The 25,369-nt window shown below is 36.4% G+C and overlaps 2 protein-coding genes across 3 annotated transcripts in view; one reads left to right on the plus strand and one right to left on the minus strand.

The window, feature by feature from the left end:
• Positions 1–317: 317 nt before the first annotated feature.
• DCX-EMAP (Doublecortin-domain-containing echinoderm-microtubule-associated protein) overlaps positions 318–25,369 on the minus strand; it is a 124,111-nt gene continuing 99,059 nt past the window's right edge. Inside the window, exons 10-23 of the mRNA XM_067084512.1 lie at positions 24,898–25,051; positions 16,904–17,053; positions 15,866–16,037; positions 15,613–15,708; positions 14,215–14,349; positions 12,809–12,946; positions 10,864–10,992; positions 9,149–9,277; positions 8,524–8,652; positions 6,143–6,305; positions 4,937–5,119; positions 3,993–4,088; positions 3,236–3,344; positions 318–1,114 (exon numbers count right to left, since the gene is read on the minus strand). Coding sequence (XP_066940613.1) covers positions 967–1,114; positions 3,236–3,344; positions 3,993–4,088; positions 4,937–5,119; positions 6,143–6,305; positions 8,524–8,652; positions 9,149–9,277; positions 10,864–10,992; positions 12,809–12,946; positions 14,215–14,349; positions 15,613–15,708; positions 15,866–16,037; positions 16,904–17,053; positions 24,898–25,051 — 1,931 coding nt within the window. The 3' untranslated portion in view covers positions 318–966. The remainder of the gene's footprint in view (positions 1,115–3,235; positions 3,345–3,992; positions 4,089–4,936; positions 5,120–6,142; positions 6,306–8,523; positions 8,653–9,148; positions 9,278–10,863; positions 10,993–12,808; positions 12,947–14,214; positions 14,350–15,612; positions 15,709–15,865; positions 16,038–16,903; positions 17,054–24,897; positions 25,052–25,369) is intronic.
• The window catches only part of LOC136826934 (uncharacterized), a 169,835-nt gene continuing 162,339 nt past the window's right edge, over positions 17,874–25,369 (plus strand). Inside the window, exon 1 of one of the 2 annotated variants that reach the window (XM_067084523.1) lies at positions 17,874–18,367. In XM_067084523.1, coding sequence (XP_066940624.1) covers positions 18,342–18,367 — 26 coding nt within the window. In that variant the 5' untranslated portion in view covers positions 17,874–18,341. The remainder of the gene's footprint in view (positions 18,368–25,369) is intronic. The other variant, XM_067084525.1, reaches the window with a different exon arrangement.

Raw genomic sequence — 25,369 nt, forward strand, 5'->3', positions numbered from 1 at the left:
TTATTTTATTCGGAACTCTATATGCTGTAGAGATTTTGTTATTTCTTGCTCTGCTAGTTTTTATCTTATATTTTGATCTATTCTAATTCATGTGTGACATGATCTTGGTTCAGTATTTAGATAAAATCTTATATAATTATGGAGCGTTTTAAAGGAGACATATTTCTAACTATATATATATATATATATATATATATATATATATATATATATATATATATATATACATACATATATATAAATATATAAATATGTATATGTTTATATATACAAATATGTACATATAATTTATATTATATAATTATTAAAACGTTACAAATGTTATTCTGGACGGGAGAAAATTTATGAAATATCCGTGCTTTAAAAAACACGAATAAAAAAAATCTCTCGCAAAATACTTCCACAAAAGAATGAGTTTCTTCTTATAACATTTGACTTCGGCGTTGTCGAACTGCAAACCAATGAAGTGCCGATTACCTTAATTCATCCAAAAATATAGTTCCATACACTTAGTTCTGTTACAAATAGGCCTATAAGTTGCATCAAATAACCTTATCACAGGGCAAGCATCGGTTTTACCAACATGCTAAAAATAAGAAAAGGTTATATCTTGTAGTCTTAGTATCGGGAGACTCTCGTAAACAATGTGATTTTTAGGCTTGATTTATAACAAAGTCAACCACATCAAATCCTCTCCCGAGGATGCAGCAATGTCATCACAAATTCATAGTCCGTTCGGTTCAGGCTTCATGGAATTTTAACAGTTAAAAAACCATGTTGGGACAGAATATTCTAGTTCGGTAGAATTTCAGACGAGTTCAAAATTCTTCAGAGGCTTTAATTAAACGCGCAATCTGCAGGAAGCCAGGCTTCATAAGAGGAAATTCCTGTCTCTCAGACACCAAGTACTCTCTTCGTTACATTGGTCTATTGGCGGCGGCGCGCAAAGCGCGTCCGATATCTGTGCTAAGTGACTCGCCAGCGCATGAGAGCGGCGTCCGTGTCGCCAATGGTATAGAGGTAGTTGTCCGTGTAAGAGAATCTCACACACGATACGTAAGATGTATAAACTTTGTACTCGTGATAACCTGCTCGGCTGCTCAGCACTGGATACCTGAAACAGAAAATGTAGTTTTAGAACTTCCATTCTGAAACATTTTTCAATATTTCTTAATTTTTTAGGAATTAGTTTACTTACCTTTTTAATGCCTAAGGAACGTTACTTCCTTCAGGGCTTAGCTTTAGTACTTAAAGACAGACACTTAAAACACTAAATCCTTTGGATTCTGTCCAGCTGATAAATTATTAAATGAATAAATAATTACCTACTTGAATAAAAGTTCAAATGAAACGAGAAATGCAAGAAAGGAAAAAGAGCAGAGCACAGTTCGATATTATATATAGATAGACGCACATTTGTAGCACAGGAGGAGAAAGTGTATTCCAAAGCTTGGCAGTAAATGGAAATTAACTGTGCAGTCGGAGATAATCACACACCCCGTAAATATTTCATTATGGCTACGATGGAGTTAAGAACATGCCACACACACAGACACACGCATATAATATATATATATATATATATATATATATATATATATATATATATATATATATATATATATATATACATATATATATAATGTTTCTTTAATGTTTTACTTATAGAGAGAGAGAGAGAGAGAGAGAGAGAGAGAGAGAGAGAGAGAGAGAGAGAGAGAATAGAATCTCAGCATGTTACATCAGATGAAAGTTAATCGCGTGAAACTGGTCTCATACACGTCCTACTAATCTTATCATACTTGATAATTCATTATCTGTTTTAAAGATATCCTCCCTGCACAAACAAGAGCATGAAAACACGCTCGAACAAGAGTACGGGAGCGAGAAAACACACAAACGGAAGAATAACGATCTCCCCATTCTGGATTCTTCTAGATTACGGTTCTCCTACTCGTAAGAACATGGCGCGGGGGTAGAGGCAAATTCTAGACCCTTCCAGAACACAGTGAACATTTATCAAAGGAAATTCGTTATACACTCAATGAGGAAGCGATATGAAACAGAAAGAGAGGCAAAGAGAAGAGTAACTACCTGCAATTCTGTAGCATTTTCGTGTTAAAAGTGAAAATAATAAGAGGATTTCTTTTGCTTTTAAATAATAAGTATTCCATAAGACTTGAGACTCTGAGGGAGAGAGAGGGAAAAATATAGAGCAAATAATTTCTATAGGAGAGAGAGAGAGAGAGAGAGAGAGAGAGAGAGAGAGAGAGAGAGAGAGAGAGAGAGAGAGAGAGAGAGAGACGACAATTAATTTCTCTAGAATTTTTCACATCTAATATATGACTGACTGCAATACAAACAGAAGAATAAAAAGCTATTAAATTCTCTAGCAGAGAGAGAGAGAGAGAGAGAGAGAGAGAGAGAGAGAGAGAGAGAGAGAGAGAGAGAGAGAGAGAGAGAGAGACTAGACAATTAATTTCTCTAGAATTTTTCATAATCTAATATATGACTGACTGCAATGCGAATAGAAGACTAAATAGCTATTAAATTCTCTAGCAGAGAGGAGAGAGAGAGAGAGAGAGAGAGAGAGAGAAACTCGACAATTAATTTCTCTAGAATTTTTCACATCTAATATATGACTGACTGCAATACGAATAGAAGAATAAAAAGCTATTAAATTCTCTAGCAGAGAGAGAGAGAGAGAAAACTCGACAATTAATTTCTCTAGAATTTTTCATATCATATATGACTGACTGTAACACGAATAGAAGAATAAAAAGCTATTAAATTCTCTAGCAGAGAGAGAGAGAGAGAGAGAGAGAGAGAGAGAGAGAGAGAGAGAGAGAGAGAGAGAGAGAGAGACTCGACAATTAATTTCGCTAGTATTTTTCATTTCTAATATATGACTGACTGCAGTACGAAGAGAAAAATCAAAATCCATTAATTTCTCTAGCAGAGAGAGAGAGAGAGAGAGAGAGAGAGAGAGAGAGAGAGAGAGAGAGAGAGAGAGAGAGAGAGAAACGTAGTTATTAAATTCTCTGGCATTTTTCGTATCTAATATATGACTGATTGCAGCACGAAGAGTCAGTAAGTTCTGAAGTGAATCAGCCGAATCCCAAGGCAGCAGATATTCCACAGTCCTTGCGACTCAGAAAATCTTTTGCGCTACGACAGAAACAAAACAGAGCGAAGTAGAAAAATGATCATTACAAAGGGCACTAGTCCAACCCACCTGTAAAGCCTGATGAAACCATCTGTATCTCCAGCTGCCACGAGATCCCCCCGAGGGGATCTGTCCAAGGTGACCTGTAGAGGCGCATCCCTGCCGCCGCTCCAAACGCCTTGGCACACAATACAACACGTTAGAAAGTGAACGAACCGGTAAGCGGGTAGGAGGTTAGCAGTCAGGCAAAGTGAATATTATGTACTGTACGTAAGCCAATATGCCTGAAGTGTGTTAGCTTGCAGTTGAACTGATTCTTTTATGCGTGTATGTATATATGTATGTATGTATGTATGTACAGTATGTATGCATGTATGTACTGGAAACATTTTAATTTACAAGAAAAGCATTTATGAATGTATACATGTATGCATGATTGTGAAGATAATGGAGGGGAAAAATATCATGAAATGAAAATGTCAAAGTGATTTTTTTCTGTAATATTTACTGAAGCGTTTATAAAAGTTAACCTGACCCATAATAGTTAGTAAATGAATAGTTAGATTGCCTAAATTTAGAAAATATATTCCATTATTTCAGCTTCTCTTAGAAAAATTATAAATATTGCTTTAAAATAGTTTCGCATATTATTGCCTATGTAAGATATTTTACGAGAAATAAAGTTAAGGTAATCGTCACATAAAATAGTATTTGGTACGTTAAACAATAAAAAATTAGCTATCTGTCTGGAGAAAGTAGCTAGTTTATGTAACGCGTTACCACCTTCTGAGCGAGCGGGAAACAGAACCGTTCAGTGGTTACGTACCGTGAACCATGTAGCTCAGCGGACACGTCTGAGTCGCCCAGGTCTCGTTGCGTACGTCCTGGTCGTTTTTGACGCGGGATAATTCGCCCAGACTCCCTGGGAGAGAGAAAGAGAGAGAGAGAGGAAAACAATAACTTTCATGTAGCGATGATCTCTGGAGAGAAATAGTGGCAGTTATTTCAATAAAAAAAAGTGATAATTTTTTAAGAGTGCGGAGGAGCCTATGGGACAGGCAATCCACTGTTTTTTTCCAGCCCAAGCCTGAAGAAAGTTAGAAAAAGGAGAAGGAGGGACGAAGGATTGGGCTTTAGAAACGTTAAGGGAGGGGAAACTGAAGGGAGAATATATCTTATGAACAGGAGTGTCTTAGACTCAGATTTAACCTTGAAATAATGCCCGAGAGAGATATTTTCCTATTGTTATGAATATCGGTGGGATTTTACGCAGAACTTTCAATTATCAAGTCAATTAAACTTCTTTAATTGTAAACATTTAAAAGACAAGAGAGTGTCCTACGTGTTTCAGTATAGACATTAATGCACAAATAGATTAATTTGTTTATTTTTGCCAGTTCATATGTGCTTCAAGCTCTGGTATCATTGCACGCAATAAACAAATTTATACAACCAACGCCGCTTTCAAAAACAAAATTTACAATTTATTAGAATATGTACCCATCATTTTCTCAAGCCAGTTTTATTCGTTTATTTTGTATATGTGGTGGATGAAAACAAACAAAATATCATCGTCCAAAGGACAAATGAATAATAATTATTGATATTTACTCGTTGAGATGAATGCGAAAGAAACTGTATACGGTTAGATTAGGTAAGATAATTATTACATCCAAACACATACAAATATGTATACATATACATCGTGCTGAGAGTTCACAATACACATAAAGAGCTTGCAGCAAGCAAACACCCTGCCAAAATACTTACAGTAAGCAATATCATAATCGGAAGTGACAGTCTGCAGGTAACGACCGGAAGTACTCCAGTCAATGCCGGAGAGCGGGAGGGTCCCCGTCATTTTACCGTTCCTGGTGTACAGGTATCCGTCCTTGGTGCTCTTGTACAGGTAGATGGAGCCATTCTGAGATCCCACGGCTAAAGTGTCTCCGGCTGAAAGTGGGAAAAAAAATTAGATTTTTCTTTTATCTATTAAAACGCAAATCTACAGCTGACAGTGGAAAAAAAATTATAATTTTTTTATCTGTTAAATGGCAAAGGGTATTTAGACTGACAGGACAGAGTAAAATTTAAGAAAAGGGGTAAAAGGAAGAAGGAAAGATTTAAAAGAAAAAAGAAAGATTTACTTAATTCCAAAGTAAACTGTTAACTCCTTTTGCTTTATTTTTTTTTTATCTGTTAAAAGGCAAAGGGCACTGAGACTGACAAGGCAGAAGACAGAGTAAAATTTAAAAAAACAAAATGGTAAAATGAAGTAGGAAAGATTTACCGAATTCCAAAGTAAAGTGTCACTTCCTTTTTTATGTTTTTTTTTAACTACTAAAAGACAAAAAGGCACTGAGACTGAAAATACAGGAGAAGACAGTAAAATTTTTAAAAACTGTGAAAGGAAGAAGGAAAGATTTACTTAATCCCAACGTAAACTGTTGCTTCCTCTTGATATATTTTGTAATTATTGTGTATGTATATAAAAGACTTATTTGTTTAGTTTATTGATTTTTAGGGCTTTTTTGCTATTCCGAGCAGCATTTAATTAAACACCTGTTCTATTTTCCGTTTTTCCTTTGTAATTTACAGTTTTCAAGTCTGTGTAAAGTTGGTTAGATACTTAAAGGCCTTTTCATGTGAATGTGTACAGTCTGAATAATAATAATAATAATAATAATAATAATAATAATAATAATAATAATAATAATAATAATAATAATAATAACTGAATAACTACGAAGTATTACTGACTTGGAGAAAGAGACATCACACAATGAATTTCTATTCAAACACACATGGACTTGCAATCCATACTTTTAATTTTCCATGGCTCCCCTAGAAGCATGATCCTATGATGGCATATGGCCAACCACAACAACACATTCTCCAGTTCATACACACCATGATAATCCCTAAACGCACGCGAAGAATCCCATTTGGGATTTTCTTCCTAATACGTTCGCTCACCTGGATTATAGGAGAGGCAGGACAGAGGCGAGCCGCAGACCCTGACAGTTGTGACGTGCTGTCCGCTCTGTCCGTTGAGGACGATAAGGTGTCCGTCGATTGTCCCGGCTGCTATCCTGGTGCCCATCGGATGCACCGCTACGCTCACGCACTCGCTCTGGGCCTGCGGGATTACGAGGGATTTTAACGAGGGATGCATTTGTGCAAGGGTGTCATGACTAGTTTTGATTCAGTGATCTTGTGGATTTAATCCCACTTCAGAAGATTCGGATGGGGTTTTTAACAAAGTAAAAATTTACCAATTTAAGTTTTGGTACTAAATTAAAAATTTACCAATTTAAGTCAGGAAGATTACGAAGGAATAGCCTCTGTTGCATTTATGCAAGGATGTCATGACTAGTTTTGATTCAGTGATCTTATGGCCTTCACCCCATTTCAGAAGATGCGGATGGGTTTGGTACTGGAGTAATAATTTACCAACTAAAGTTTTTGGTACTAAATTGAAAATTTACCAATTTAAGTCTGGAAGATTATAAAAGGATTAGCCTCTGTTGCATTTATGCAAGGATGTCATGACTAGTTTTAATTCGGTGATCTCATGGATTTCGCACCATTTCAGAGGATGCGGATGGGGCTTTTATTGAAGTAGAAATTTACCCATTTAAGTTTTGGTACTAAAGCAAAAAGTTACCAATTTAAGCCTTCTACCAATTTAAGCCTTCAGGATTACGAAGGATTCTAGCGAGTGATGCTTGTATGCAAGGAGGTTATGGCTAATTTTGATTCGGTGATCTCAGGGATTTCATCCCATTTCAGAAGATACGAATGGGGTTGGTATTACAGTAATCATTTACAAAATTGTATTGAAGTATAAAATTGCTAAATGGTATTAAGTAAAAATCTATCAAATTAACTTTATTGTTAAGCTTGGAAATAAAGCACATTTAGGCTATTTTTAGTTCTGGCAAGTCAGGTCATTCGAGCAAAATTTGATGGAAACCGTTTCTAATTGGTCGATAAGCTAGGTCAGCGAACTGCTTGGCTAAAAATATATATATATATATATATATATATATATATATATATATATATATATATATATATATATATATATATATATATATATATGTATATATATATATATATATATATGTGTGTATATATATGTGTGTGTGCCTTTGTGTGCGTATGTATATATATATATATATATATATATATATATATATATATATATATATATATATATATATATATATATATATATATATATATATATATATATATACACGTTGCGCTTCTATCTCTCGTGGTTCATTCTAGAATGACCTAATAGATCAGAAGCAATATCATTAAATCAATCATAAGATGTTCATAAAAGATAGGCTACATAAGTCTTGCACTAACGTTAAAGTGTTATCAAATATTACATATAAAGTTTGTAAAGAATAGGCTATATACTGTACGCCTTGCATTAACGGAAGATTGTTATTACACATAGTTAACGTTTGGATACAATCACATTTAAAGCACTATCCTGCGAACAGATATTTAAAAAAAAACATTATATGAACTTGAAGATATAACGATATTTTGAATATAATGCCTGTCAGATCATAAGTTTATAGGAGATATGCTAGGTAATTCTTGTTTTAATGCTAGGATATAATCATATATGAGATAGTTTCTGCAAACAGATGTTCACAAGGGAGATAAAGTGGACTTGCATTGACGTATGGATATTAGGCTTAGGAGTAGTCTTTGTAAATATAAACAGATTTTAAAAATTTTAATTAAAACTTGCATTTAAACCAGAGCACAAATAAATATTAGCTACACTTTTAGTTTATAGTATAGCACAGCTAATACAAAAAGTTTCGGTAAATAAATCACAAGGTGATTATATTAATCACTGAAGATAAAAAGGCCCATAAAAACACTATATACACGTTGCACCATATATGGTTGCAGCGTGTATATAGTGTAGTTATGTGCCTTTTTATCTTCATAGTATACAGCTGGATTAAAGTTAAAGACACTCATATTAATCATACGGTGGGTTTCGATGGCCAGTTCCCGCCAACCACTCTGCAAACTATTCAAGAGAAGCTTTCTAAGAAACCGATCAAATGGTCGAAAGTCTTTTGAAAATATACAGTGGGTCATTTTAAAGCATATATACATGTACGCGTGTACCTTCAAGCAATTTTCACTCATTTCCTGCGTTTGCTGTCACTATAGTTCGCTAGTTTTGTTCAAAAAGTTATAGTTTTAAAGTTTCCAGACGGCAATTTCCTCATAGTGCGATTAATACCTACACACTGTACGGGCATTGTTGATGTCTATAGTGTATCCTATTTCGCGCAGCGTGAAAAATTCTTTACCTGTATCCGCCATTCCAGCTGGCTCTCGTGCCACTTGACGATGTGCTTGTCGTATCCAGCTGTGGCTAAAGTCCCATCTGCCTTGTTCACGGCTAAGCCCCACAGCTGTTTACTGTGCCCGAAAATAACCTGGAAATTGTACGATATTATATCAGTTATAATACAGTGCATTTACGGTAGTGGAATGGTACTTAGTGTCTTTTCCAGAATAAAGGGCATTACGGGATGAAATTGGTGTGTGTGTGTGTGTGTGTGTGGGTGTGTCTGCGCCGCGCGCGCGCTTGGGGTGGGGGTGGAGAGGGGGGTTTCCTGGAGCTGGGGAGGGTGATTTTGGTGCAAGTGTTAGCGGGTCACAACGAAGCATAGTAACAATTATATTGAGTTGAGGTATATTGGACATTTTTTACCAGCCTGTCTTGAGATAATTCAAATAATTTTTTTCAATATTTCATAATTTCTCCAGTATTTCATAAGTTCGTATTATCATTTTAACTATTAAGAGATAAAATCTTCGAATGACGTCATTTACATTCGTATATATTTCACATTTGGAGATAACAATCCTTAAACGATATCATTTGCAATATCGTTTTTATATTAAGCTATTAACTGTAATTAGACGTACCTGGTTAAATCTCCTTTGCAAAGACCCCTCAAGGACCATGTTGCGTGTCGTACCAACGTAAATGTTCCCATCGTTGTGACCTGGTCTTTGTGGGTATAACGATCGTACACCGCCTGCTTGTTCCGGTAACTGCAGAGAAAGAGGTAGTGTACATTCATAGTTCAAATAATTGGGAAAGTGGCAACCATTCTTAATTGGCTGTTAATCTATTAACTAATGTCATTTATTGTTTTATCAAAGTTTCTGCAATGTTCTTTCGATAATGTTGGATGGAGCTATAATAAGGTAGAATTTTTACTTGTATAATAAAAGAGAAATCTCCACTGAATATTAATAGCAATTGTCTGTCGCCTGTTTTAACATTTGTTAGCTATTCTTTTCCTGTATGCATTACCATAATCTCCCCATATGTTTGTTCAAGTACTATGTTAGAAATTCTTCGACTTGTACATCAGTGCTAACGGAATGTATGTCGTAAAACTATTTTGGTGTTGGGAATTCAAGTAGGTAAAGAATTCTTCAGGATGATTTTTTTTCCTTTTACGACATCGAATCCCTTTACATTAATGTACCAGTCGCAGAAACAATTAACATAATGCTTGAACAAACAAATGAGTAGAATATGGTAAAGCATATGGGACAAGAAACGCTAAAACAAATGTTAAAACGAGCAATCACATAATATGGTCACCCACGCCTTATACTCGTTCAACATTAGCAATGTTGAGTGTTACGAAATTTCTTTAATTCTCAGTAACTCCATGTCATGTAGATATTTACTGAATGTCCAAACAATGAACCCATCACCATTGTATAACAAGAATGTCCTTTATTGTCTACTACATGATTACCGCTTGTTATTTAAGATAACAAACTGACTATGATATTTTTAAGTAGTTTTAAATAATTTTCAAATAATATTATAGTGATTATAGTGATAAAGAGAGTACCAGTTGTCAAATACATTTGGTAACTATGCAGTATTTATAGCTTGTATGGCGATAAGGATGACACCAAAATATCCTGAGTCATGCGCTGACGTATATACGAGTACATATCACGTACGTGTTGATAAGCACTTTCATACGAGGGGAAAACGCAAAAAAAAAAAAACTAAACTAAAAGCCATGATTATCACTATACTTCAGTATCTGTGACCATGACGGTAATACTTCTTGAGATGCCTAATAAATTTTTCTAAACTTAATAATCTTCTTGCCTATAACGTTCCAAACCATCCTTTGCGCTCGTATGTTTTTTTTTTTTTATTATTTTCTGTAATTATTGACGGCAAAAAGACGGAGAGACGGTTGTAGAGTAAGGATAAAATCCTGTGATTTGTCTAATTTTATTCGCCGCAGGATATAGCCCGGAATCAGTCCGCTGACCTAGCAACAGTGAGGCGAGTGCTGCACCACTTAGCCATACCACCCCTTTAGCTGATCGGGTGGGGTCGACCCATCCCCACGCCAAAACGCATTTAGGCCTATGTATGTTAATGATCACATCCAAAAGTCAGTTTCAGGGCTACAGCTCCTTGTGGTAAAATTTGAACAGTCCTAGAGCACGTGCACTGGCTTATCTTCATGTGTGTGTGAGCATATATTATATATTTTTTTATTTATTGATGCAGAGTGGGTGTATGCACGTGTACAGTATATGTTTGTTTATGAAGTAAAATAAAGAAAGTAGTAATAATTGCCAAATTCTCATACCTTTGTTTCCGTAATTTTCTCGAATTCTTCCTCACAATCCCAAGCGATGATCCTGCGATCCTTGTCTCCGCCAGAGAGGACTGTGCCTTCACTCAGCAACTGCAAACAGTTCACCGCAGACATGTGGGCCTAGAAAGAGAATGCCATCGCGGGGTTTAACTATCACTGGTGTTCAGATGGTTCATGTACCTCTTTGAAATTGGAAATCAAGTCGCCTTAGGCATTGCCACGATATTATTAATTGGCAATGGTATCTGGGCAGGTTAGTGAGTGTAGAAATTTGCAACTACTGGTATTCAGACTGTTTATGAACGTTTTCATTGACAACGATATTAATTTGTTATTGGACCAGGATTGCACATCCGATAGACGCAGCAGTACCGTAACTGGTGTCTTTAAGCTATGGCAGGGTGCTTAAATACTTAGGCTGAATTAGATTTGTTAGGATAGAAGATCGGCAGTAATTAGGCTAGGCTGGGTTATGAGTTATGATCAGGAGTCGACAATATTTAGGTTAGGTTAAGTTTATAAAAGGGGAAGTTTATTGTTAGAATAGGTTCTTATAAGATACATCAATACTTTATGATGCCCGGAATAATCCGTTCCGTGGGTGACTGGTACTAGTTTTAAGCGAGGGGAGAGAAAGAGTAGAAATTAGTAGGGTAAGATGGAAGGGGGAAACTGCAGGGGAGGCGGTGAATAAGGATTAGTTTGTTTGTGAAACGCCAGAATGATGACGGCCTTGTTTACCTTCAATGCAATTTTCGTTTTAGGTGTTTAGTTACACTTTGTGCTTGATTCTCTTTCTTAATAAAAAAAACACACACACACACACGCACAAAAAGTCTCTTATTAGCTATATGAGATTCAGTAACATTCAGACGACTTATGCAACTTTGCAAAATAAAATGTCAGGCAAATTTGCTTCACGCATGACTAAACTGTCATATTAATATGATTAAGAATGACCTCATGATTACTGTTAATAATGCAATGTTTACCACAGCTCTCTGGACTTGAAGGAAATATTTATGAAATAGCAATAAGGATAACATTCAACCTAAAGTTGTTGAACGAAACACCTCAGTGACATTTCTGGACTCTGATAGTCCTCGCCCAAAGATTTTGCTCACAGACTAGAGGTAAGAATTGGATCAAAGTAAAGCTAACGAAGTTGACCAGTCAAGTAGGAAGAGACCAGAGGGAATTGATGAAGAGTAAAATGACGTAGAAAGCTAGAAATGCAGCTGGTGGCTAAAAAGGAACTCCAGTGATGTTGTCGTCCGTATTACTATAATTACCAAGCAATAGTACAGTATCTTTACTCTGTGCTGCAGTGGAGTACTCTCTATACCATTAGCAATCCCTTCACTGGCATTCTTGTATATTCTGCAGAAACTATTATTATTATTATTATTATTATTATTATTATTTAGAGTTGCCGTCCACCCTTCCTTCATAGCAAGATATGCCTGAATTCTGTATCTTCCTAATTAGTCTCTTGCTGAACAATAACTGTATGTTATTATTAGTTTTTTTTTTGGGTCTATCACATCCATCCTAATCGACTGGGTGGTTTTTATAGTGTTGGGTTGTTATTATTATTATTATTATTATTATTATTATTATTATTATTATTATTATTATTATTATTAGCAACTTTTGAGTGTAATCGTTTATTGTTATAACTTTTTATCATGTGTATCTAAATGTTGCATGTTTCTCGTATCTATCTTTTTTATCTCTGTATATGGCTCTGAGCCGAGATAAAGGATGTTATTATTATTATATTATTATTATCATTATTATTATTGTTATTGCTGTTGTTTTGTTGTTGTTGTTGTTGTTGCTGCTGTTGTTGTAAACTGTAGATGGACTCCACCCAGGGAGATCAAAAGCAACCACCGCCCACGCAGAGGACGATGACGGGGGTGCTGAGACCTACCTGAAATTCTCTCTTGACGTAATAGTCGCCATCTGGGTCGATGCTCCAGACCGAGATCATCCCCTCGTGGTCCCCTGTGATGAGGTCTCCCCTGAGGGTGAATTCCAGGGACATGATCGTTCTTCCGGATGTTTCCTGCTGAGAGAAGAATTGGGCAATTACGAGGATATTAAAATGATTTATAGTCTTCACAGTTTTATTATCAGTTTCCTCTTATTCTTTCTTAATGGTCTTAGAAAAAGGATGTCAGAGGATTTCCATATCGTAAAGCGAATTATTAAGTGAGCGCGATGAATTTGATGTTACTTATGTTATGCCTAGAGTTTCATTATCATTATCATTATATATTATGTCTTGATGGCTTCAGCTGATGGAATTAGGGAGCAAGTTGCCTCTGGCGGAAGGAATTAAAATTATTTGCAGTTTATACAGATAAGATTAGCGTGAGAATTTGAGCAAAGATTCATAAGTAATTTTTAATTTAATTGAAAACTTCCCTGCTTGTCAGTTTTGTCATGCTAAGTAACCGCTCGCAAAATAGTTGATGCACACATAAATAATCAGGTTCCGCTCGCAAACTGTGCTTTGTTTAATTTCACAGAGACTTGCAAAGTTCACCGGTTATTCACCCATTTGCGCGCAGAGAACCCCTGTCCTCATTTATCTTCAATCTGAATATCTTTCGACAATGTTTTGAAAGATAACAATAAAAGTTCATCTCCGCTTATCATTCACATCTCCACCTTAAAAGAACCCCTCTTATCATTTCAGTATTGCATGATCATTTATCTCTCTTCCTTAAACCCAAACTGCTCTCTTACACTCCATCGTTATCCATCGCTTCCTCCCCAACACCTTTCCTATTCTTTTCTTCGCCAGGTAAGTCATCTCACGTCTATACATTGCTATCAACCTATTCTTAACCAGCTTTTCTCGTTCTTCCTTACCCTGACTCTCCTGTTCTTATCATCTCTATTCTTATCATTGTTTCTCTGTACTCTCAATACCTCCTTTGAATTTTTCCTTTCTTGAAATTCTTCAGTCTTCTTCAGTGTCCACCTAATTCATCTCCCTTTCATTCTATACTCAACCTGTTCTTACCCAGTTTAACTTGCTCCCATATCTTCAATGCCTGTGTTATTTATCCATCTTTCCCTTACTGATAATAATTTCCACTTCTTTCTTTCCTCGTTCGGCAAATTCTTCCACCAGTTCCTTCCTTCTTCCTCGGTCACCATTCCATCTCACTTCCTTGAATTTCTGTTCTCCTTTCATTAACCTAGTCCCCTCTTCTCGCTTACTCAAACACCCCTTTCCTTATCCCTATTTATCTGAGTCACTATTCTTCTCTAGTTTATTTCCTATTTTGTGTTTTTCCTCCGGGGTAGCTTCTCCCAGTTACTCACCTCGATGAGGTCCGTCCTGGTGAAGATCCCGTCCTTCCTCCTTGCCCAGAGGGAGAGCAGCCCCCTTCCATAAATGACAATAAGGTTATTGTCAAGAGGATGGAAGGCCGCTCCCCATACGTGATCTTGGTGGGTCTGGAAAGAAAGAGGCATTGGTGATTTCTTTGGCGGCATTCTTTGAACGAAATAGACATTTTAGCTTTGTATTTAGATATAAAGAACTTAGGAAATACTTTTATTTCTGTAACAACTTCATGAAGTCCTTTCGAGATGTACACCATTTTTTCGCAGTTTAATAGAATTAGCATGATTTGAAATAGGTTGATCTTTAAATGAATTCTATTTATTCAGCTCATGCGTAGGGTACAAAAGAATGACACGTTAAAGAAAGTTGCCTGTATATAAATAACGTACGATGAATGGCTATAAAAATTAAAGGCAAACAGGAATTCGATATCGGTAATAGCCTTGAATTTTAAAACACTTTTAGGCTTTGTTACAAGATTTGAACAAATCTGAGCTTCACTTCCATTGACCACCTATAGCATGTAGCCTACTCAAATTGACATAACCCAACTTAACTTGCTACAGTAGAATCTAATGCACAAGTCACGGGAGATAGGCGCTCCTTGACATTCCAGCTTAACCCATCACACGGTAGCAATGATGCTCTCAGTTTGGTCCAAGGGAAAACATGTCCTGATCTGAATTCACAGTGCCTGTGTGGCCTAGCTTAACAAGTTACACTGCACAAGTGGCGTTATTGGTCCTGGCATATGCCAAGTTTGGACAACTATAGCCTTTTATTAGCTAGAAAGGGACTTTACCATTTACGGGGTACAATGGCATCTCCAATCAGATCACCGGGCATATGTGTCCTGATCTAGAATCATTGTGCCTGTGTGGCCTAGCTTAGCAACTTACACGGTCAAATTCAGCCTTTTATAGTGAGCAGTAAGGGAATGGAGGGAATATATTTTTATTACCGCATTAAAAACCAATATAGAAACAGCATCTCTAAGTCCACAGTGTATATTGTACTTGCATGGGGGTAATTTATTTATTTTTTTCCGAGATAGATTTATTCTTGTAGTATCATCCTAAACTATCTACTCATTAAAATTTAACAATTGTGCCGCATGCTTTCTACCTGATTTTCGTGTGTTTGCAACTTCGTAACTCGTTTTAATCCTTTGACATGTTTCTTTTTTTATTTACTTCTTTTGATAATCTAAGAAAATAATCTATTTCAGATTAAAATGCTCAAATGGCAATTAACTGATATGTTCAATATTAATCTCCATGAACTTATAAAGTATTTTAATTTCGACATTATCGAGCACGATGATAAATTAGCTGGTTATAAACAGACGGCAAAATTGATGAGCTCATACTTACAGCAACTCTCCCAAAGATCATTTCGTTGTCCCAAGTCCAGACCGACAGCAGGTGCTCTCGGTCAGCATCGACGGCTAGAAGATAATCGCCCTTATTCTGGAAAGAGAATTTGTTCACAAAATACGAAAAGATAGTAAGAGCTATTATGTGTTTACAACTAGACACGAACACATTTATAAATTAAAGCAAAATTACAAAGCATTCAATTAACAAAACACTAATAATAACATAAAGTCGATCATAATCTTTTTACCCTGCGCGAGAAGTCCACAGCTAGGATACCAGCTCCCAGCTCCTTCCTGCCCAATACGTGGAGAGTGTTGAGCGAGCGCGCACTCCAAACCCGCACATGCGCAGAAGACCTGTTTCCTCTGGAGGCTCTCTGGCCCGAGGCCACCAAGTCACGGGTCGGATGCAAAGCCATGCTGAAAAAGAAAGTTTTTGATAATCCCACATGAGTTTAGTTAACATGCCTGTTAGATAATAATAATAATAATAATAATAATAATAATAATAATAATAATAATAATAATAATAATATAAAAAGCTAAAAACCATGAAATAGGTCTAGAGACAAGCAGTAGTTCGAAACAATTGTAAATTTTGAAAAACCTTTTCAAATTTGATTATGTCCTTGCTATCATTATCTTCTTGACCTCATGTCTTTATATTTACCTGCAGACGAGTAACCTGGTTTTTAGCCATGGCTATTTTTTAAACAAAATCATGTAATATAAGCAGCACACAACAATCTAAAATGCAGCTTTTACTACACGTTACTATTATTTACACTATAAAATTCACTCACATTAATTCGGCAGCTGAGATCAGAGAAGTCGCCTTGTTCGGTTTAGGTTTGAAAATTGCACTTTGAAGAAATTTCCAAAAGAATAAAAAAAAAAAAGCACTAATGATAACAAATAATAAATTTGCTTTCAGCCGTCTCTGTTTACCTCAAAATCCCTCTGAAACCATCCATATGTTTATCACCATATATATTTCATAATAATAATAATAATAATAATAATAATAATAATAATAATGATAATAATAATAACACCAGAACTTGTCACTTAGAAGCCTCTAGTCTTATACTACGGATGTAACACAAGCACATTTTTTCTCTTAAAGAAATGTGCTTATGCAACTGAAACTTATTCTTGTACAAAATCTGATTGTCGACATGAACTGAGTTCAGTGCCTCTTGTTGTGTTAACAGTAGCCATTCTTCATCAAAGAAACGTCTTCTAGTTACTAAAATATAAAAAAGAGCTTCTGAAACCTCTCTTACCACTGAATATCTTCTGTGTGTTCAGTGTAGTGTCTCTGGACATCGTCTTTGGCATCCATTATGACAGCAACAGCCGCTACATAGTAGAGAAGTTCGCCTGAGGGCAGCACCCATAGGTTCTTTCGGCTGTCGCTTCCTCTGTAGCCGTAACTGTGGGTTTGTGAGTCAAGGAATAGATCTTTTAATATGCCTTTATTCACTTTCTTTTCGTACGAGCTTGTTGGCGCGCGCGGAGCTCGGCGCTGCTGTCTCCCCTACCCTTTCGATCCTCTACCTACCCCGCCCCCAACCCGGGGCGGACAAAAAGGTTTGCAGGAGGAGGGTTGATGTTTCCCCACCCTCCTGTTCCCCTGTATACCCCGCCCCCACCCAGGGCGGATAAACAGGCTTGCAGGGGGTGGGTGGCTGTGTCATGTCTCCCCTACTGTCACCCGGGGAGGACAAACAAGATCAGATCCCCTTGAATTTTATTATTATAGATAGATGGTTGGTAGCTGTGAGCAATTTGTTCATCTATTACAGTACTCAGCGACAAGTCCCATACACAAAATTATATAAATTTGTATAGTAGCCAGTAATGAGAGACTTTGGCCATGGGTTGGACGATGGCAAGTCTAAATGTGAAGTTCACTACTCGCAGATAAACATTGTTAAACAGTGATTGCATTGTATCATAAAAATTTGTTAGGTAAAATCTGGATGATGTAGATCACAATCCTTGTACTATCAGGAGTCCCTGTTTCATGGGGTGCGTTAGTTGGTAAGGTGTTGAAGGGGAGAAGAGGCCTATTGTAGATCAATGTACACCATGCAAATCAAAACAACGACTTAGGTAAAGACTAATGTTATCATGATTATTCCGGTGTTGACAACTTCCTTTCACAGTAAAACATGCAGTTAGAATGTAGGTAGGGGTGCTTGTCTGACAAGTAAAATGGCTTGTTTTTCACACATTTCCTCATAACAGGGAGAGGGCTAACATGCGACTAAATATTGTTTATTAAAATCCATGTGAAATAATATGACCTACAACAAATCTAAATAATCCCGACATCTACATGGTGATGAGCTTTACCAGTTACAGCATGCCATTAATCCAAAGATAAAAAAAAAAAAAAATATCGTTTTGCGAATCGACGACGCCGACAAAAAGGCGGGAAAAGTGTAAGATGAAGTTGTAACTGGTCAGTCTGACGAAGAACGCAGTACTGCCTGTGTTATGGGCAGGTCCTCTGTCTTCCGCCTTTAATTTTAGTGGTTTTTGTAAGTGTAGTGAAACCGCGACACACTTGGGTTAATCTACTTTAGTGTTGTGATAAAGAAATAATGCAGACAAGTCTGTTTACAAATATTATGGGAAAATGTATAAGAAATTTGAAGGCTCTTCTCTTGGCCGAAATCAAGGCCTCAACATGGCGGTGATAAACTGAGGGGTTCAATGCTCCAACAGACAAGTACTACGATGTGAGTAGCTGTTACCTATTTGAGAATTTTCCTAGATAGTGAACCCCCAAGAGTTTTCGGGGGTCATTATCTAGGAGAAATATTTCTTTGGGGTCATTATCTTTATATCTACAGTCTTTTCTTTATGTTTTTACGGTAATCCCCAACGTGCTTGTACTAAACAAGCCACAAAGGTGGATACATACCGGGATAAAACCCGTGGGGGTCACTATCTAGGAAAGATCCCCTATTTGGATGCAAAACTAGATTAGATTTAGTGCACGATTAATTTGTGATGAATGGTTCTTGCACGAGAATATGTTAGGCCTAGGCCTAAGTTTTTTGTAACCTGACGGTTCGTTGTTCCGAACCGAGAACATAGAGTCATCCCGAGAATTTACTTCTTTTTTTGTTCAGGCAGGCTGTTCGGTGTTTGAAAGTAAGTAATTAGTGTTAGGTTCGGTTTTCTTAACAGCGGTGAATGTAGGTCTAAGCAGGGTCGACCCGCTGAAGGTGAGTAGCTTTTTTCGTGTAGGAACAGGCTACGAAGGGCTTTATGTGGGATTGACACTCGCCCAACTATCGGAAAACCAGCTCATCAGTCTGAATGTTTAACTGATAAACAGAAGTTTATTGTATATTGAATGTCTGACACAAAGTACCTCATATAACCTGCTGCCTATGTCGTTGGTGCAACTGATTGTCAGCCGTAGGCTCTTTCCTACCTATACCAAGCCCTGTGGCCGCCACTCATCACTTATATCTCCGTTCATATTCTTTCTTCCATCTGACTTTCCACCTTCTCGAACAATTATTTCATAGTGTAACCGCAAGGTTTTCCTCCTGTTACATTTTTAAAACCTTCTTACTGTCAATTTTCCTGTCATTGCTGAATGACTCATAGGTACCAGCTCTGGGTCTTTGGCCTAAATTGTATATACCTCTCATGATCGTAATCATCGCCATCACCATCCTTGTTTAATGAGAAATAGTGTAAGATCACCTTATGCAAATGTAGACGTTTGGAATCCGCATTTTAAAAGAAATAAGTAGTTCACAAGTTCGTAGAATTGTTGCCGTGTTCTGATTAAAGATAAATAAAGTGCATAAGGCATATATATCCAACTTCTTTCGTAAATTTTATTCAAACTTAAAAGTATAACACATATTGCATGACCTCTGTTATTATTACTATATTATGCTTTGCATTTGTCAGACCAGTAACGCTAAGCAAATGCCACCCAGCTCAAAACTAACCTGATAATTTTCTGTGTTATTTCACACGCCGAGTTATAAAGACACATTCGTGGAATTGTAATTCATCTGATATGAGCTAAAATCATGTTTAATCTTACGGGAAAGTCAGGGAAAAAGAGTTTTCCACTTTAGAATTAAAGATCTATCGTTTACTTATCAGTTTTCATATCACTTTATCAGTAATGCGTCTAAAATCTGTACGTTCACCATGATTGGGGCGAAATACATCCGTACCACTTTATTAGCTTCAACGGTTACAGTGCAACACACAAACATGAAAATTTTAACCGAGGGTTGCGGGGCAAATTGACTGTTTTTTTTCCAGTAATACCAAACTTTGGGATTCTCTTACTGCTTCTATTATTCTTAATTTCTGTTAGCTAACCTTAACCTTTCCGTTCTTTAAGAAGCAGAAAGGTCTATCCCTGCATTCGTGATTAATCCCCATTCTTTTTCTGTCCCTCCTTTTCGTGGTATTCAGGCATATGTTTAATAAGAATATTTGGTTCCCCGTCTGACTGGCCTTTGCATAAGGAAAAAATATTACATATCTCTTTTTTTTCGGAGGAAGTAGTTATCTAGGTCTGTGTAATGCCAGCCCACTCACTGAGTAATGACAGTAATAACTGGGCATAGTTATGCAAGAACAAACTAAGCTGACGGAAGAGGTTCTTCGGATTTCATTGTTCTTTGATTCCGGTATTCGTGACTCGGAAGGAATTCTCCTTGCGAGACATTCAATCATAAGACGTTGACCTTTGAGATGGAGCAAATGTAATCCTTTCTCTCTCACCGAACCCCTTATTCGACCGCTCGTAAACATTGATGTGGCGCAGTAAAGGAAGTGTGGGTTACTTGGCGGGTTACTAAGTAGAGCTGAAGTAATTCACAGATTTCCTGATTTGTATGTAAAGGAATAAGAAGAAAGACATAGTTAATCATATTAAATAAGCGTCCAAATTAAAAACCTGAACATATTTTTTACTTCTTGAACCATCAGTGCTACAAGAAGTTTCAATGCATTCTACTCTCTAATGTAAATCGAAAACTCACAGTGCTCAACAGTGTTTAAGCTTGAAGAACGCCAAGAAAGTTGAAAAAGCGTCAAAGAAAGGAAAAAAGTAACCATCAGTTAGATCAGGCGGAGAGAGCGTGCCGCAACGAGATGGTCTGACCACGAGAACGTAATCAAGGCCAGCTTAGTGTCAGACGGCTCATGCGACCGTATGTGAACGTACTTATGTAAGTAGACTGCACGCAGAGTTAATGAAAAAATAAGAGGTCTGAGAGTCATTATTTATGAAAAGATCCATAGAGTAATTACACATACATCACTCGAAAAAAATGTATTACTAGAAAGAGACACCGCACAAATATGCTCTTCTACATAATGTTTTACACGACAACGTGCATTTTCTTGATTTACCCGATTGTGAGATCTAAGGATTGATATCTTTTTGTATATAAGTCGAAAATTTGAGCTTTGGCCTATTGTCTCGTAATGATTCAGGAAAATGTGCGATAATGGAAACATAGCCTACATCAAACCTTACATCGGTTACCATTGCCAAGCATCAAAATTTTAAATGCCTTTGCAGTAAGAGTAATGTTATTGGACTAGATTACCTGTGTATAGCTGGACAATGAGAATGTTAGAAGACGACAATTTATTCTCGTATTCACCTATAGTGTCCATCATGCTTTTGCCAACCACGCTCATATAAATTTATCTTTTAAACTTGTTAACCTTCGCGTGGGGATTATATACAGTAGACGTGATTATCAGCATGTTATAAAGGAACAGTATAAGACTTTTCTTGAGAAATACGCTATGCAGTTTATTATCTGCTCTTCCCAGAACAAAGGACGATTCAGTTTAATGAAAACCTACAATTATGCAGTTTTGCTCAGATTTGATGGTAAACTGCACAACTTAATAACCACGCATCGCGCACCGAGAAATTTACGTTTGGGGCAAAATGCTTCAGCGAATTGTTTTCGTGAAAAGTACATTGTTAAGGACTGAGACCTTACCATCTTAATATGGGCGTACTTAGTTTATGCACACGTTTAAATCAAATCTGTTTTGTTTACACAGTAAATTGGAAAGTATGCGGAATGTTTGTAATGTTGTTCACTAGGATTGGCGTTAAAGATGTAATTTTCCATTCTATTCACTTATTGTCTGCAGAGATATATTTGCAAAATCTACAAACGTAAACAAAGGATACTGTTAAGAGTTAAACAACAGTTGAAGATTCTTTGGTCGTCGCATATCTTTGAGTTCTTTAATATCATCAGGGTTGTTTATAGTCAATAAAAATCTCATATTTATTAAACATTGGTTTGTTAATCAACTAATCACGTCAGCCGTAAAAGCTGTAAATTGTAAAACCATAAATAATCAGCTCTCTCAAGTCAGAAGTCAGTGACTTGCAGACCTTGCAGGGGAGGATAATAGCTCTTGCTTTTTATGAAGAGCCTTAGTATTTTTATTTTCGATTAGGCATTAGAAGGGTGCTAATGAATGTTTCCAAGTGTCTAATATATCAGTGAGTCTGGAAAGGAGGTAATCTTGCGACCCAGTGAATGCCATAACATACAGTATTTGGGGTTCTCTGTTGCATTCGCCACAAGGTAAGCCAGTCTGCAAGTATTTGCTATTGGCAAGGTCGCATTGATAGACAGGATCCGCGATAAATCACGTTATCCTTTGATATACCGAAGGACATACGCGTAATGATCCAGAAGTCATACGTACTGACCCTCTGATCCGACTGTATTTTACTGCATGTTCCAAGAAATGTGACTTTCACCAACAAGAAATCCTCTAATTTTAGGCGCGAATCAATAATCATTGAGTATTTTATACCAAGTTGAAATAAGGCAGCAGTGTTAGGAAATGTCTGGCGTATGGAGGTGATTAAAAGAAAATTTTCAGTTTACGGAATTTGTTAAACCAGAAATTGTTTTATAACTAATTATTTATATATATTGTTAGGTATTAATCTGTAAACTGTAGTAGCTTCCAGGTAATCATATTAGGAATGGTCTTTTTCCGGTTAGCAATGTATGTTTAAATCTTAGTACAGAAAGGCTTATAGGTAAGAAAACGAGTGAAAAAAGTTATTTGAAATACATCTGCAGATTTAGATGAAAAGAACTCCGATGATAATAAATGCATCATATAGAAAGCCAGTAAGGAAAATCTTCATGAAAATCATATTTGTTGACCATGGGAAGTAGAAACTTGAGCGAAAAAATCAAACTTATTCACAAATATTAAAGTTTCTAACTCTTTGCTATTGTGCAACACTTGCAAATAGAATAATTCTGGTGATATTAGGCACATTACCGGGTTGTCAGTTATGAAATGAATAAAATACAGGCAATATTTACTTCTTTCTTTTTTTACGATGCAACAACAGCTGGGCCTAGCCTAATCACATGACATTTGTTTCTGTACTGTTAATTACTAAGATGATTATATTGCCTTAATGATTTCACAAATAAGTTTCTTACATTGCCAACAACATTCATTTTGTAAATAAAGACCGGTATAAAAAAAAAGCACCGACAAGAGCAGAATAATATTTTTTTTCTATTTTTTCTCGAAGCAGTCATATACCTGGCGACGAGGTCAACGAAGATTTGGGGAACAGTAAATCACGGGATTATCCGACCGGCAAACCATTGGCATTACAAAAAAAGATTCTCTGAATGCGAATTCTTCATCCTTCTTGTTTTTTCCTTTGCCTTTTTTTTTTTTATCGAAATACATTGACTGCTACGAATCACCTGTAACTTCTTTTAATGGAAACTTACTTTCATGCGCATTACAGAAGTTTTGGAAATTTTAGAATTTACTTGCCTATAGTTTTGCATTACGTTTTTCAAGCGATGCATACGAGAGTTGTGTTCGTGACAAGATTAAGAAGAGTGTAGATATTTTTGCTACATCACTGCCTCAGTCACACTGTATTTTTTCGCTTTTTTTTTTTTGCTTTTATTTTGTAAATAAGAACTAGATTGCATCATGAAGGCGAACACAATATTATAAATATTTTTTACTTCTCGTGGCTGGGATGTTTTTGTCTGTTTTCCTTGTAATCATACGCCACGCCTCCGGCCCAAGCATAAAATTAGCATGACCTTGCTCTATATGGATCTGGGGTAAATTCTTCCTTGTCTAAATGTATGCATTTCGTATTAATAGCTGGTTATAGATTGCAAAATCAATCTTGGTGTATATATGATCATGATAATAATAATAATAGTAATTATTATTATTATTACTATTATTATTAATTAGCTTTCTTGGCTGCGGGCCTCAAAATGTGCAAAGATTCATCTACAACTGACTGAAAGGCCATTAGTTTGTAGACCAAGCTTACAAAGATACAATATTGTTAGTGAAAAATTTAACAGAGTGAATAAAACAGTAAATAAACAAGAAATGAATCTAGGTAAATATATAATCTGATAAATTCATGCATGTATACATGCAAGAAAATAAAAGCACTGTCCCTTAGGAAATCAGGCATTTGGATCTTTCGTATCACGTCTCGTCGACGGTGTTAATGTTGCTCGTGCGGAACCAACGAATGCGGACGTGACTCTAAGGCTATTTAAGGACACACGATCAAGGCTTTGGCAGATTTGTCGCGCACATTATTATTATCAATGTGCGGTTGTTCTTGAGGGCATGTCCGAAGTCCAGTTATTTGATTGTTAAACTTAAAAATGCTAAAGATAATTAATAAAATTAAATTTATTGCATTAAATTGTTTGATAAATAATGAGCAGCTAAAGACAGATAGAGAGTGCTAAAAAGACGCAAAAGTATGGAAAGTTTACCTGTGTATACGCTCAGGCAAGAGAATTCAGATGCAACACAGTAGAAATCTACGGACACTGCACCATCCGGCACAAGTGCGTTAAATTTGTCTGCTTGGATAACATTATTAGCATTGAACATAACTGATAGAAGGAAATAAAGTTCCATTACCTTTTCATAGAGACCGGTTACGGCTCCTTACTGTCAGTTCGTTCTAGTTTCAAGCATAAATTTTACATATAAATTATATAAAACAAAATTCACCATACTAGTATTACCATATCATTAAAGGATATTTGTCTGGAGATTCATGAAGAACGGTAACTACAGTATTTCATGCGTCCCCTCTCCCCTCCCTGTTCGTGATATTTATCCTCTTCATGTCCACCTATAAAAGACTGTCCATCTCATCGGCATTCAGTTAAAAAGATTAATTATATTGTCAACTAAAGGATACACCCAATCCAGGGTTAGCGTGTGGTGAGGCAGAGCCGGATTGTGTTTGATTGGCATCCTAGGGGCATGAAGTGTCCTCCTCTGCCCCCGGATGGTTACGACGGCCGATCTTCCATCTGTTACTTCCTCATATTCGTCACTTTCCTCTGGTGTCTCTGAAAAGTAATAAATAGCAATCATGTCTAAATGTATTTTACATTTTTTTACACTAGTCTATTCCTGCATCCTTTTGTTTGAAGCCAAGTTCCGACTAAGATCACTATGGTCGTATAGATGGTAAACGTTATTAATATAATTATGTTTTCCTTATTTTCAAGCCCGGGGGAAATTCACATGATAGGCGAAAGTGACGGAAATCGCAGGTGATTTTTGGCAGTAAAAGATCTTTGCATATTTCCTTGCAATACATTTTGAGTTCGGAGTGATAAGAAATGTGTTCACGAGTTACATGAATACATAAGAAACTAAAGTAA

This window comes from Macrobrachium rosenbergii, chromosome 41, assembly GCF_040412425.1.
Source record: "Macrobrachium rosenbergii isolate ZJJX-2024 chromosome 41, ASM4041242v1, whole genome shotgun sequence".
Taxonomy (NCBI): Eukaryota; Metazoa; Arthropoda; class Malacostraca; order Decapoda; family Palaemonidae; genus Macrobrachium; species Macrobrachium rosenbergii.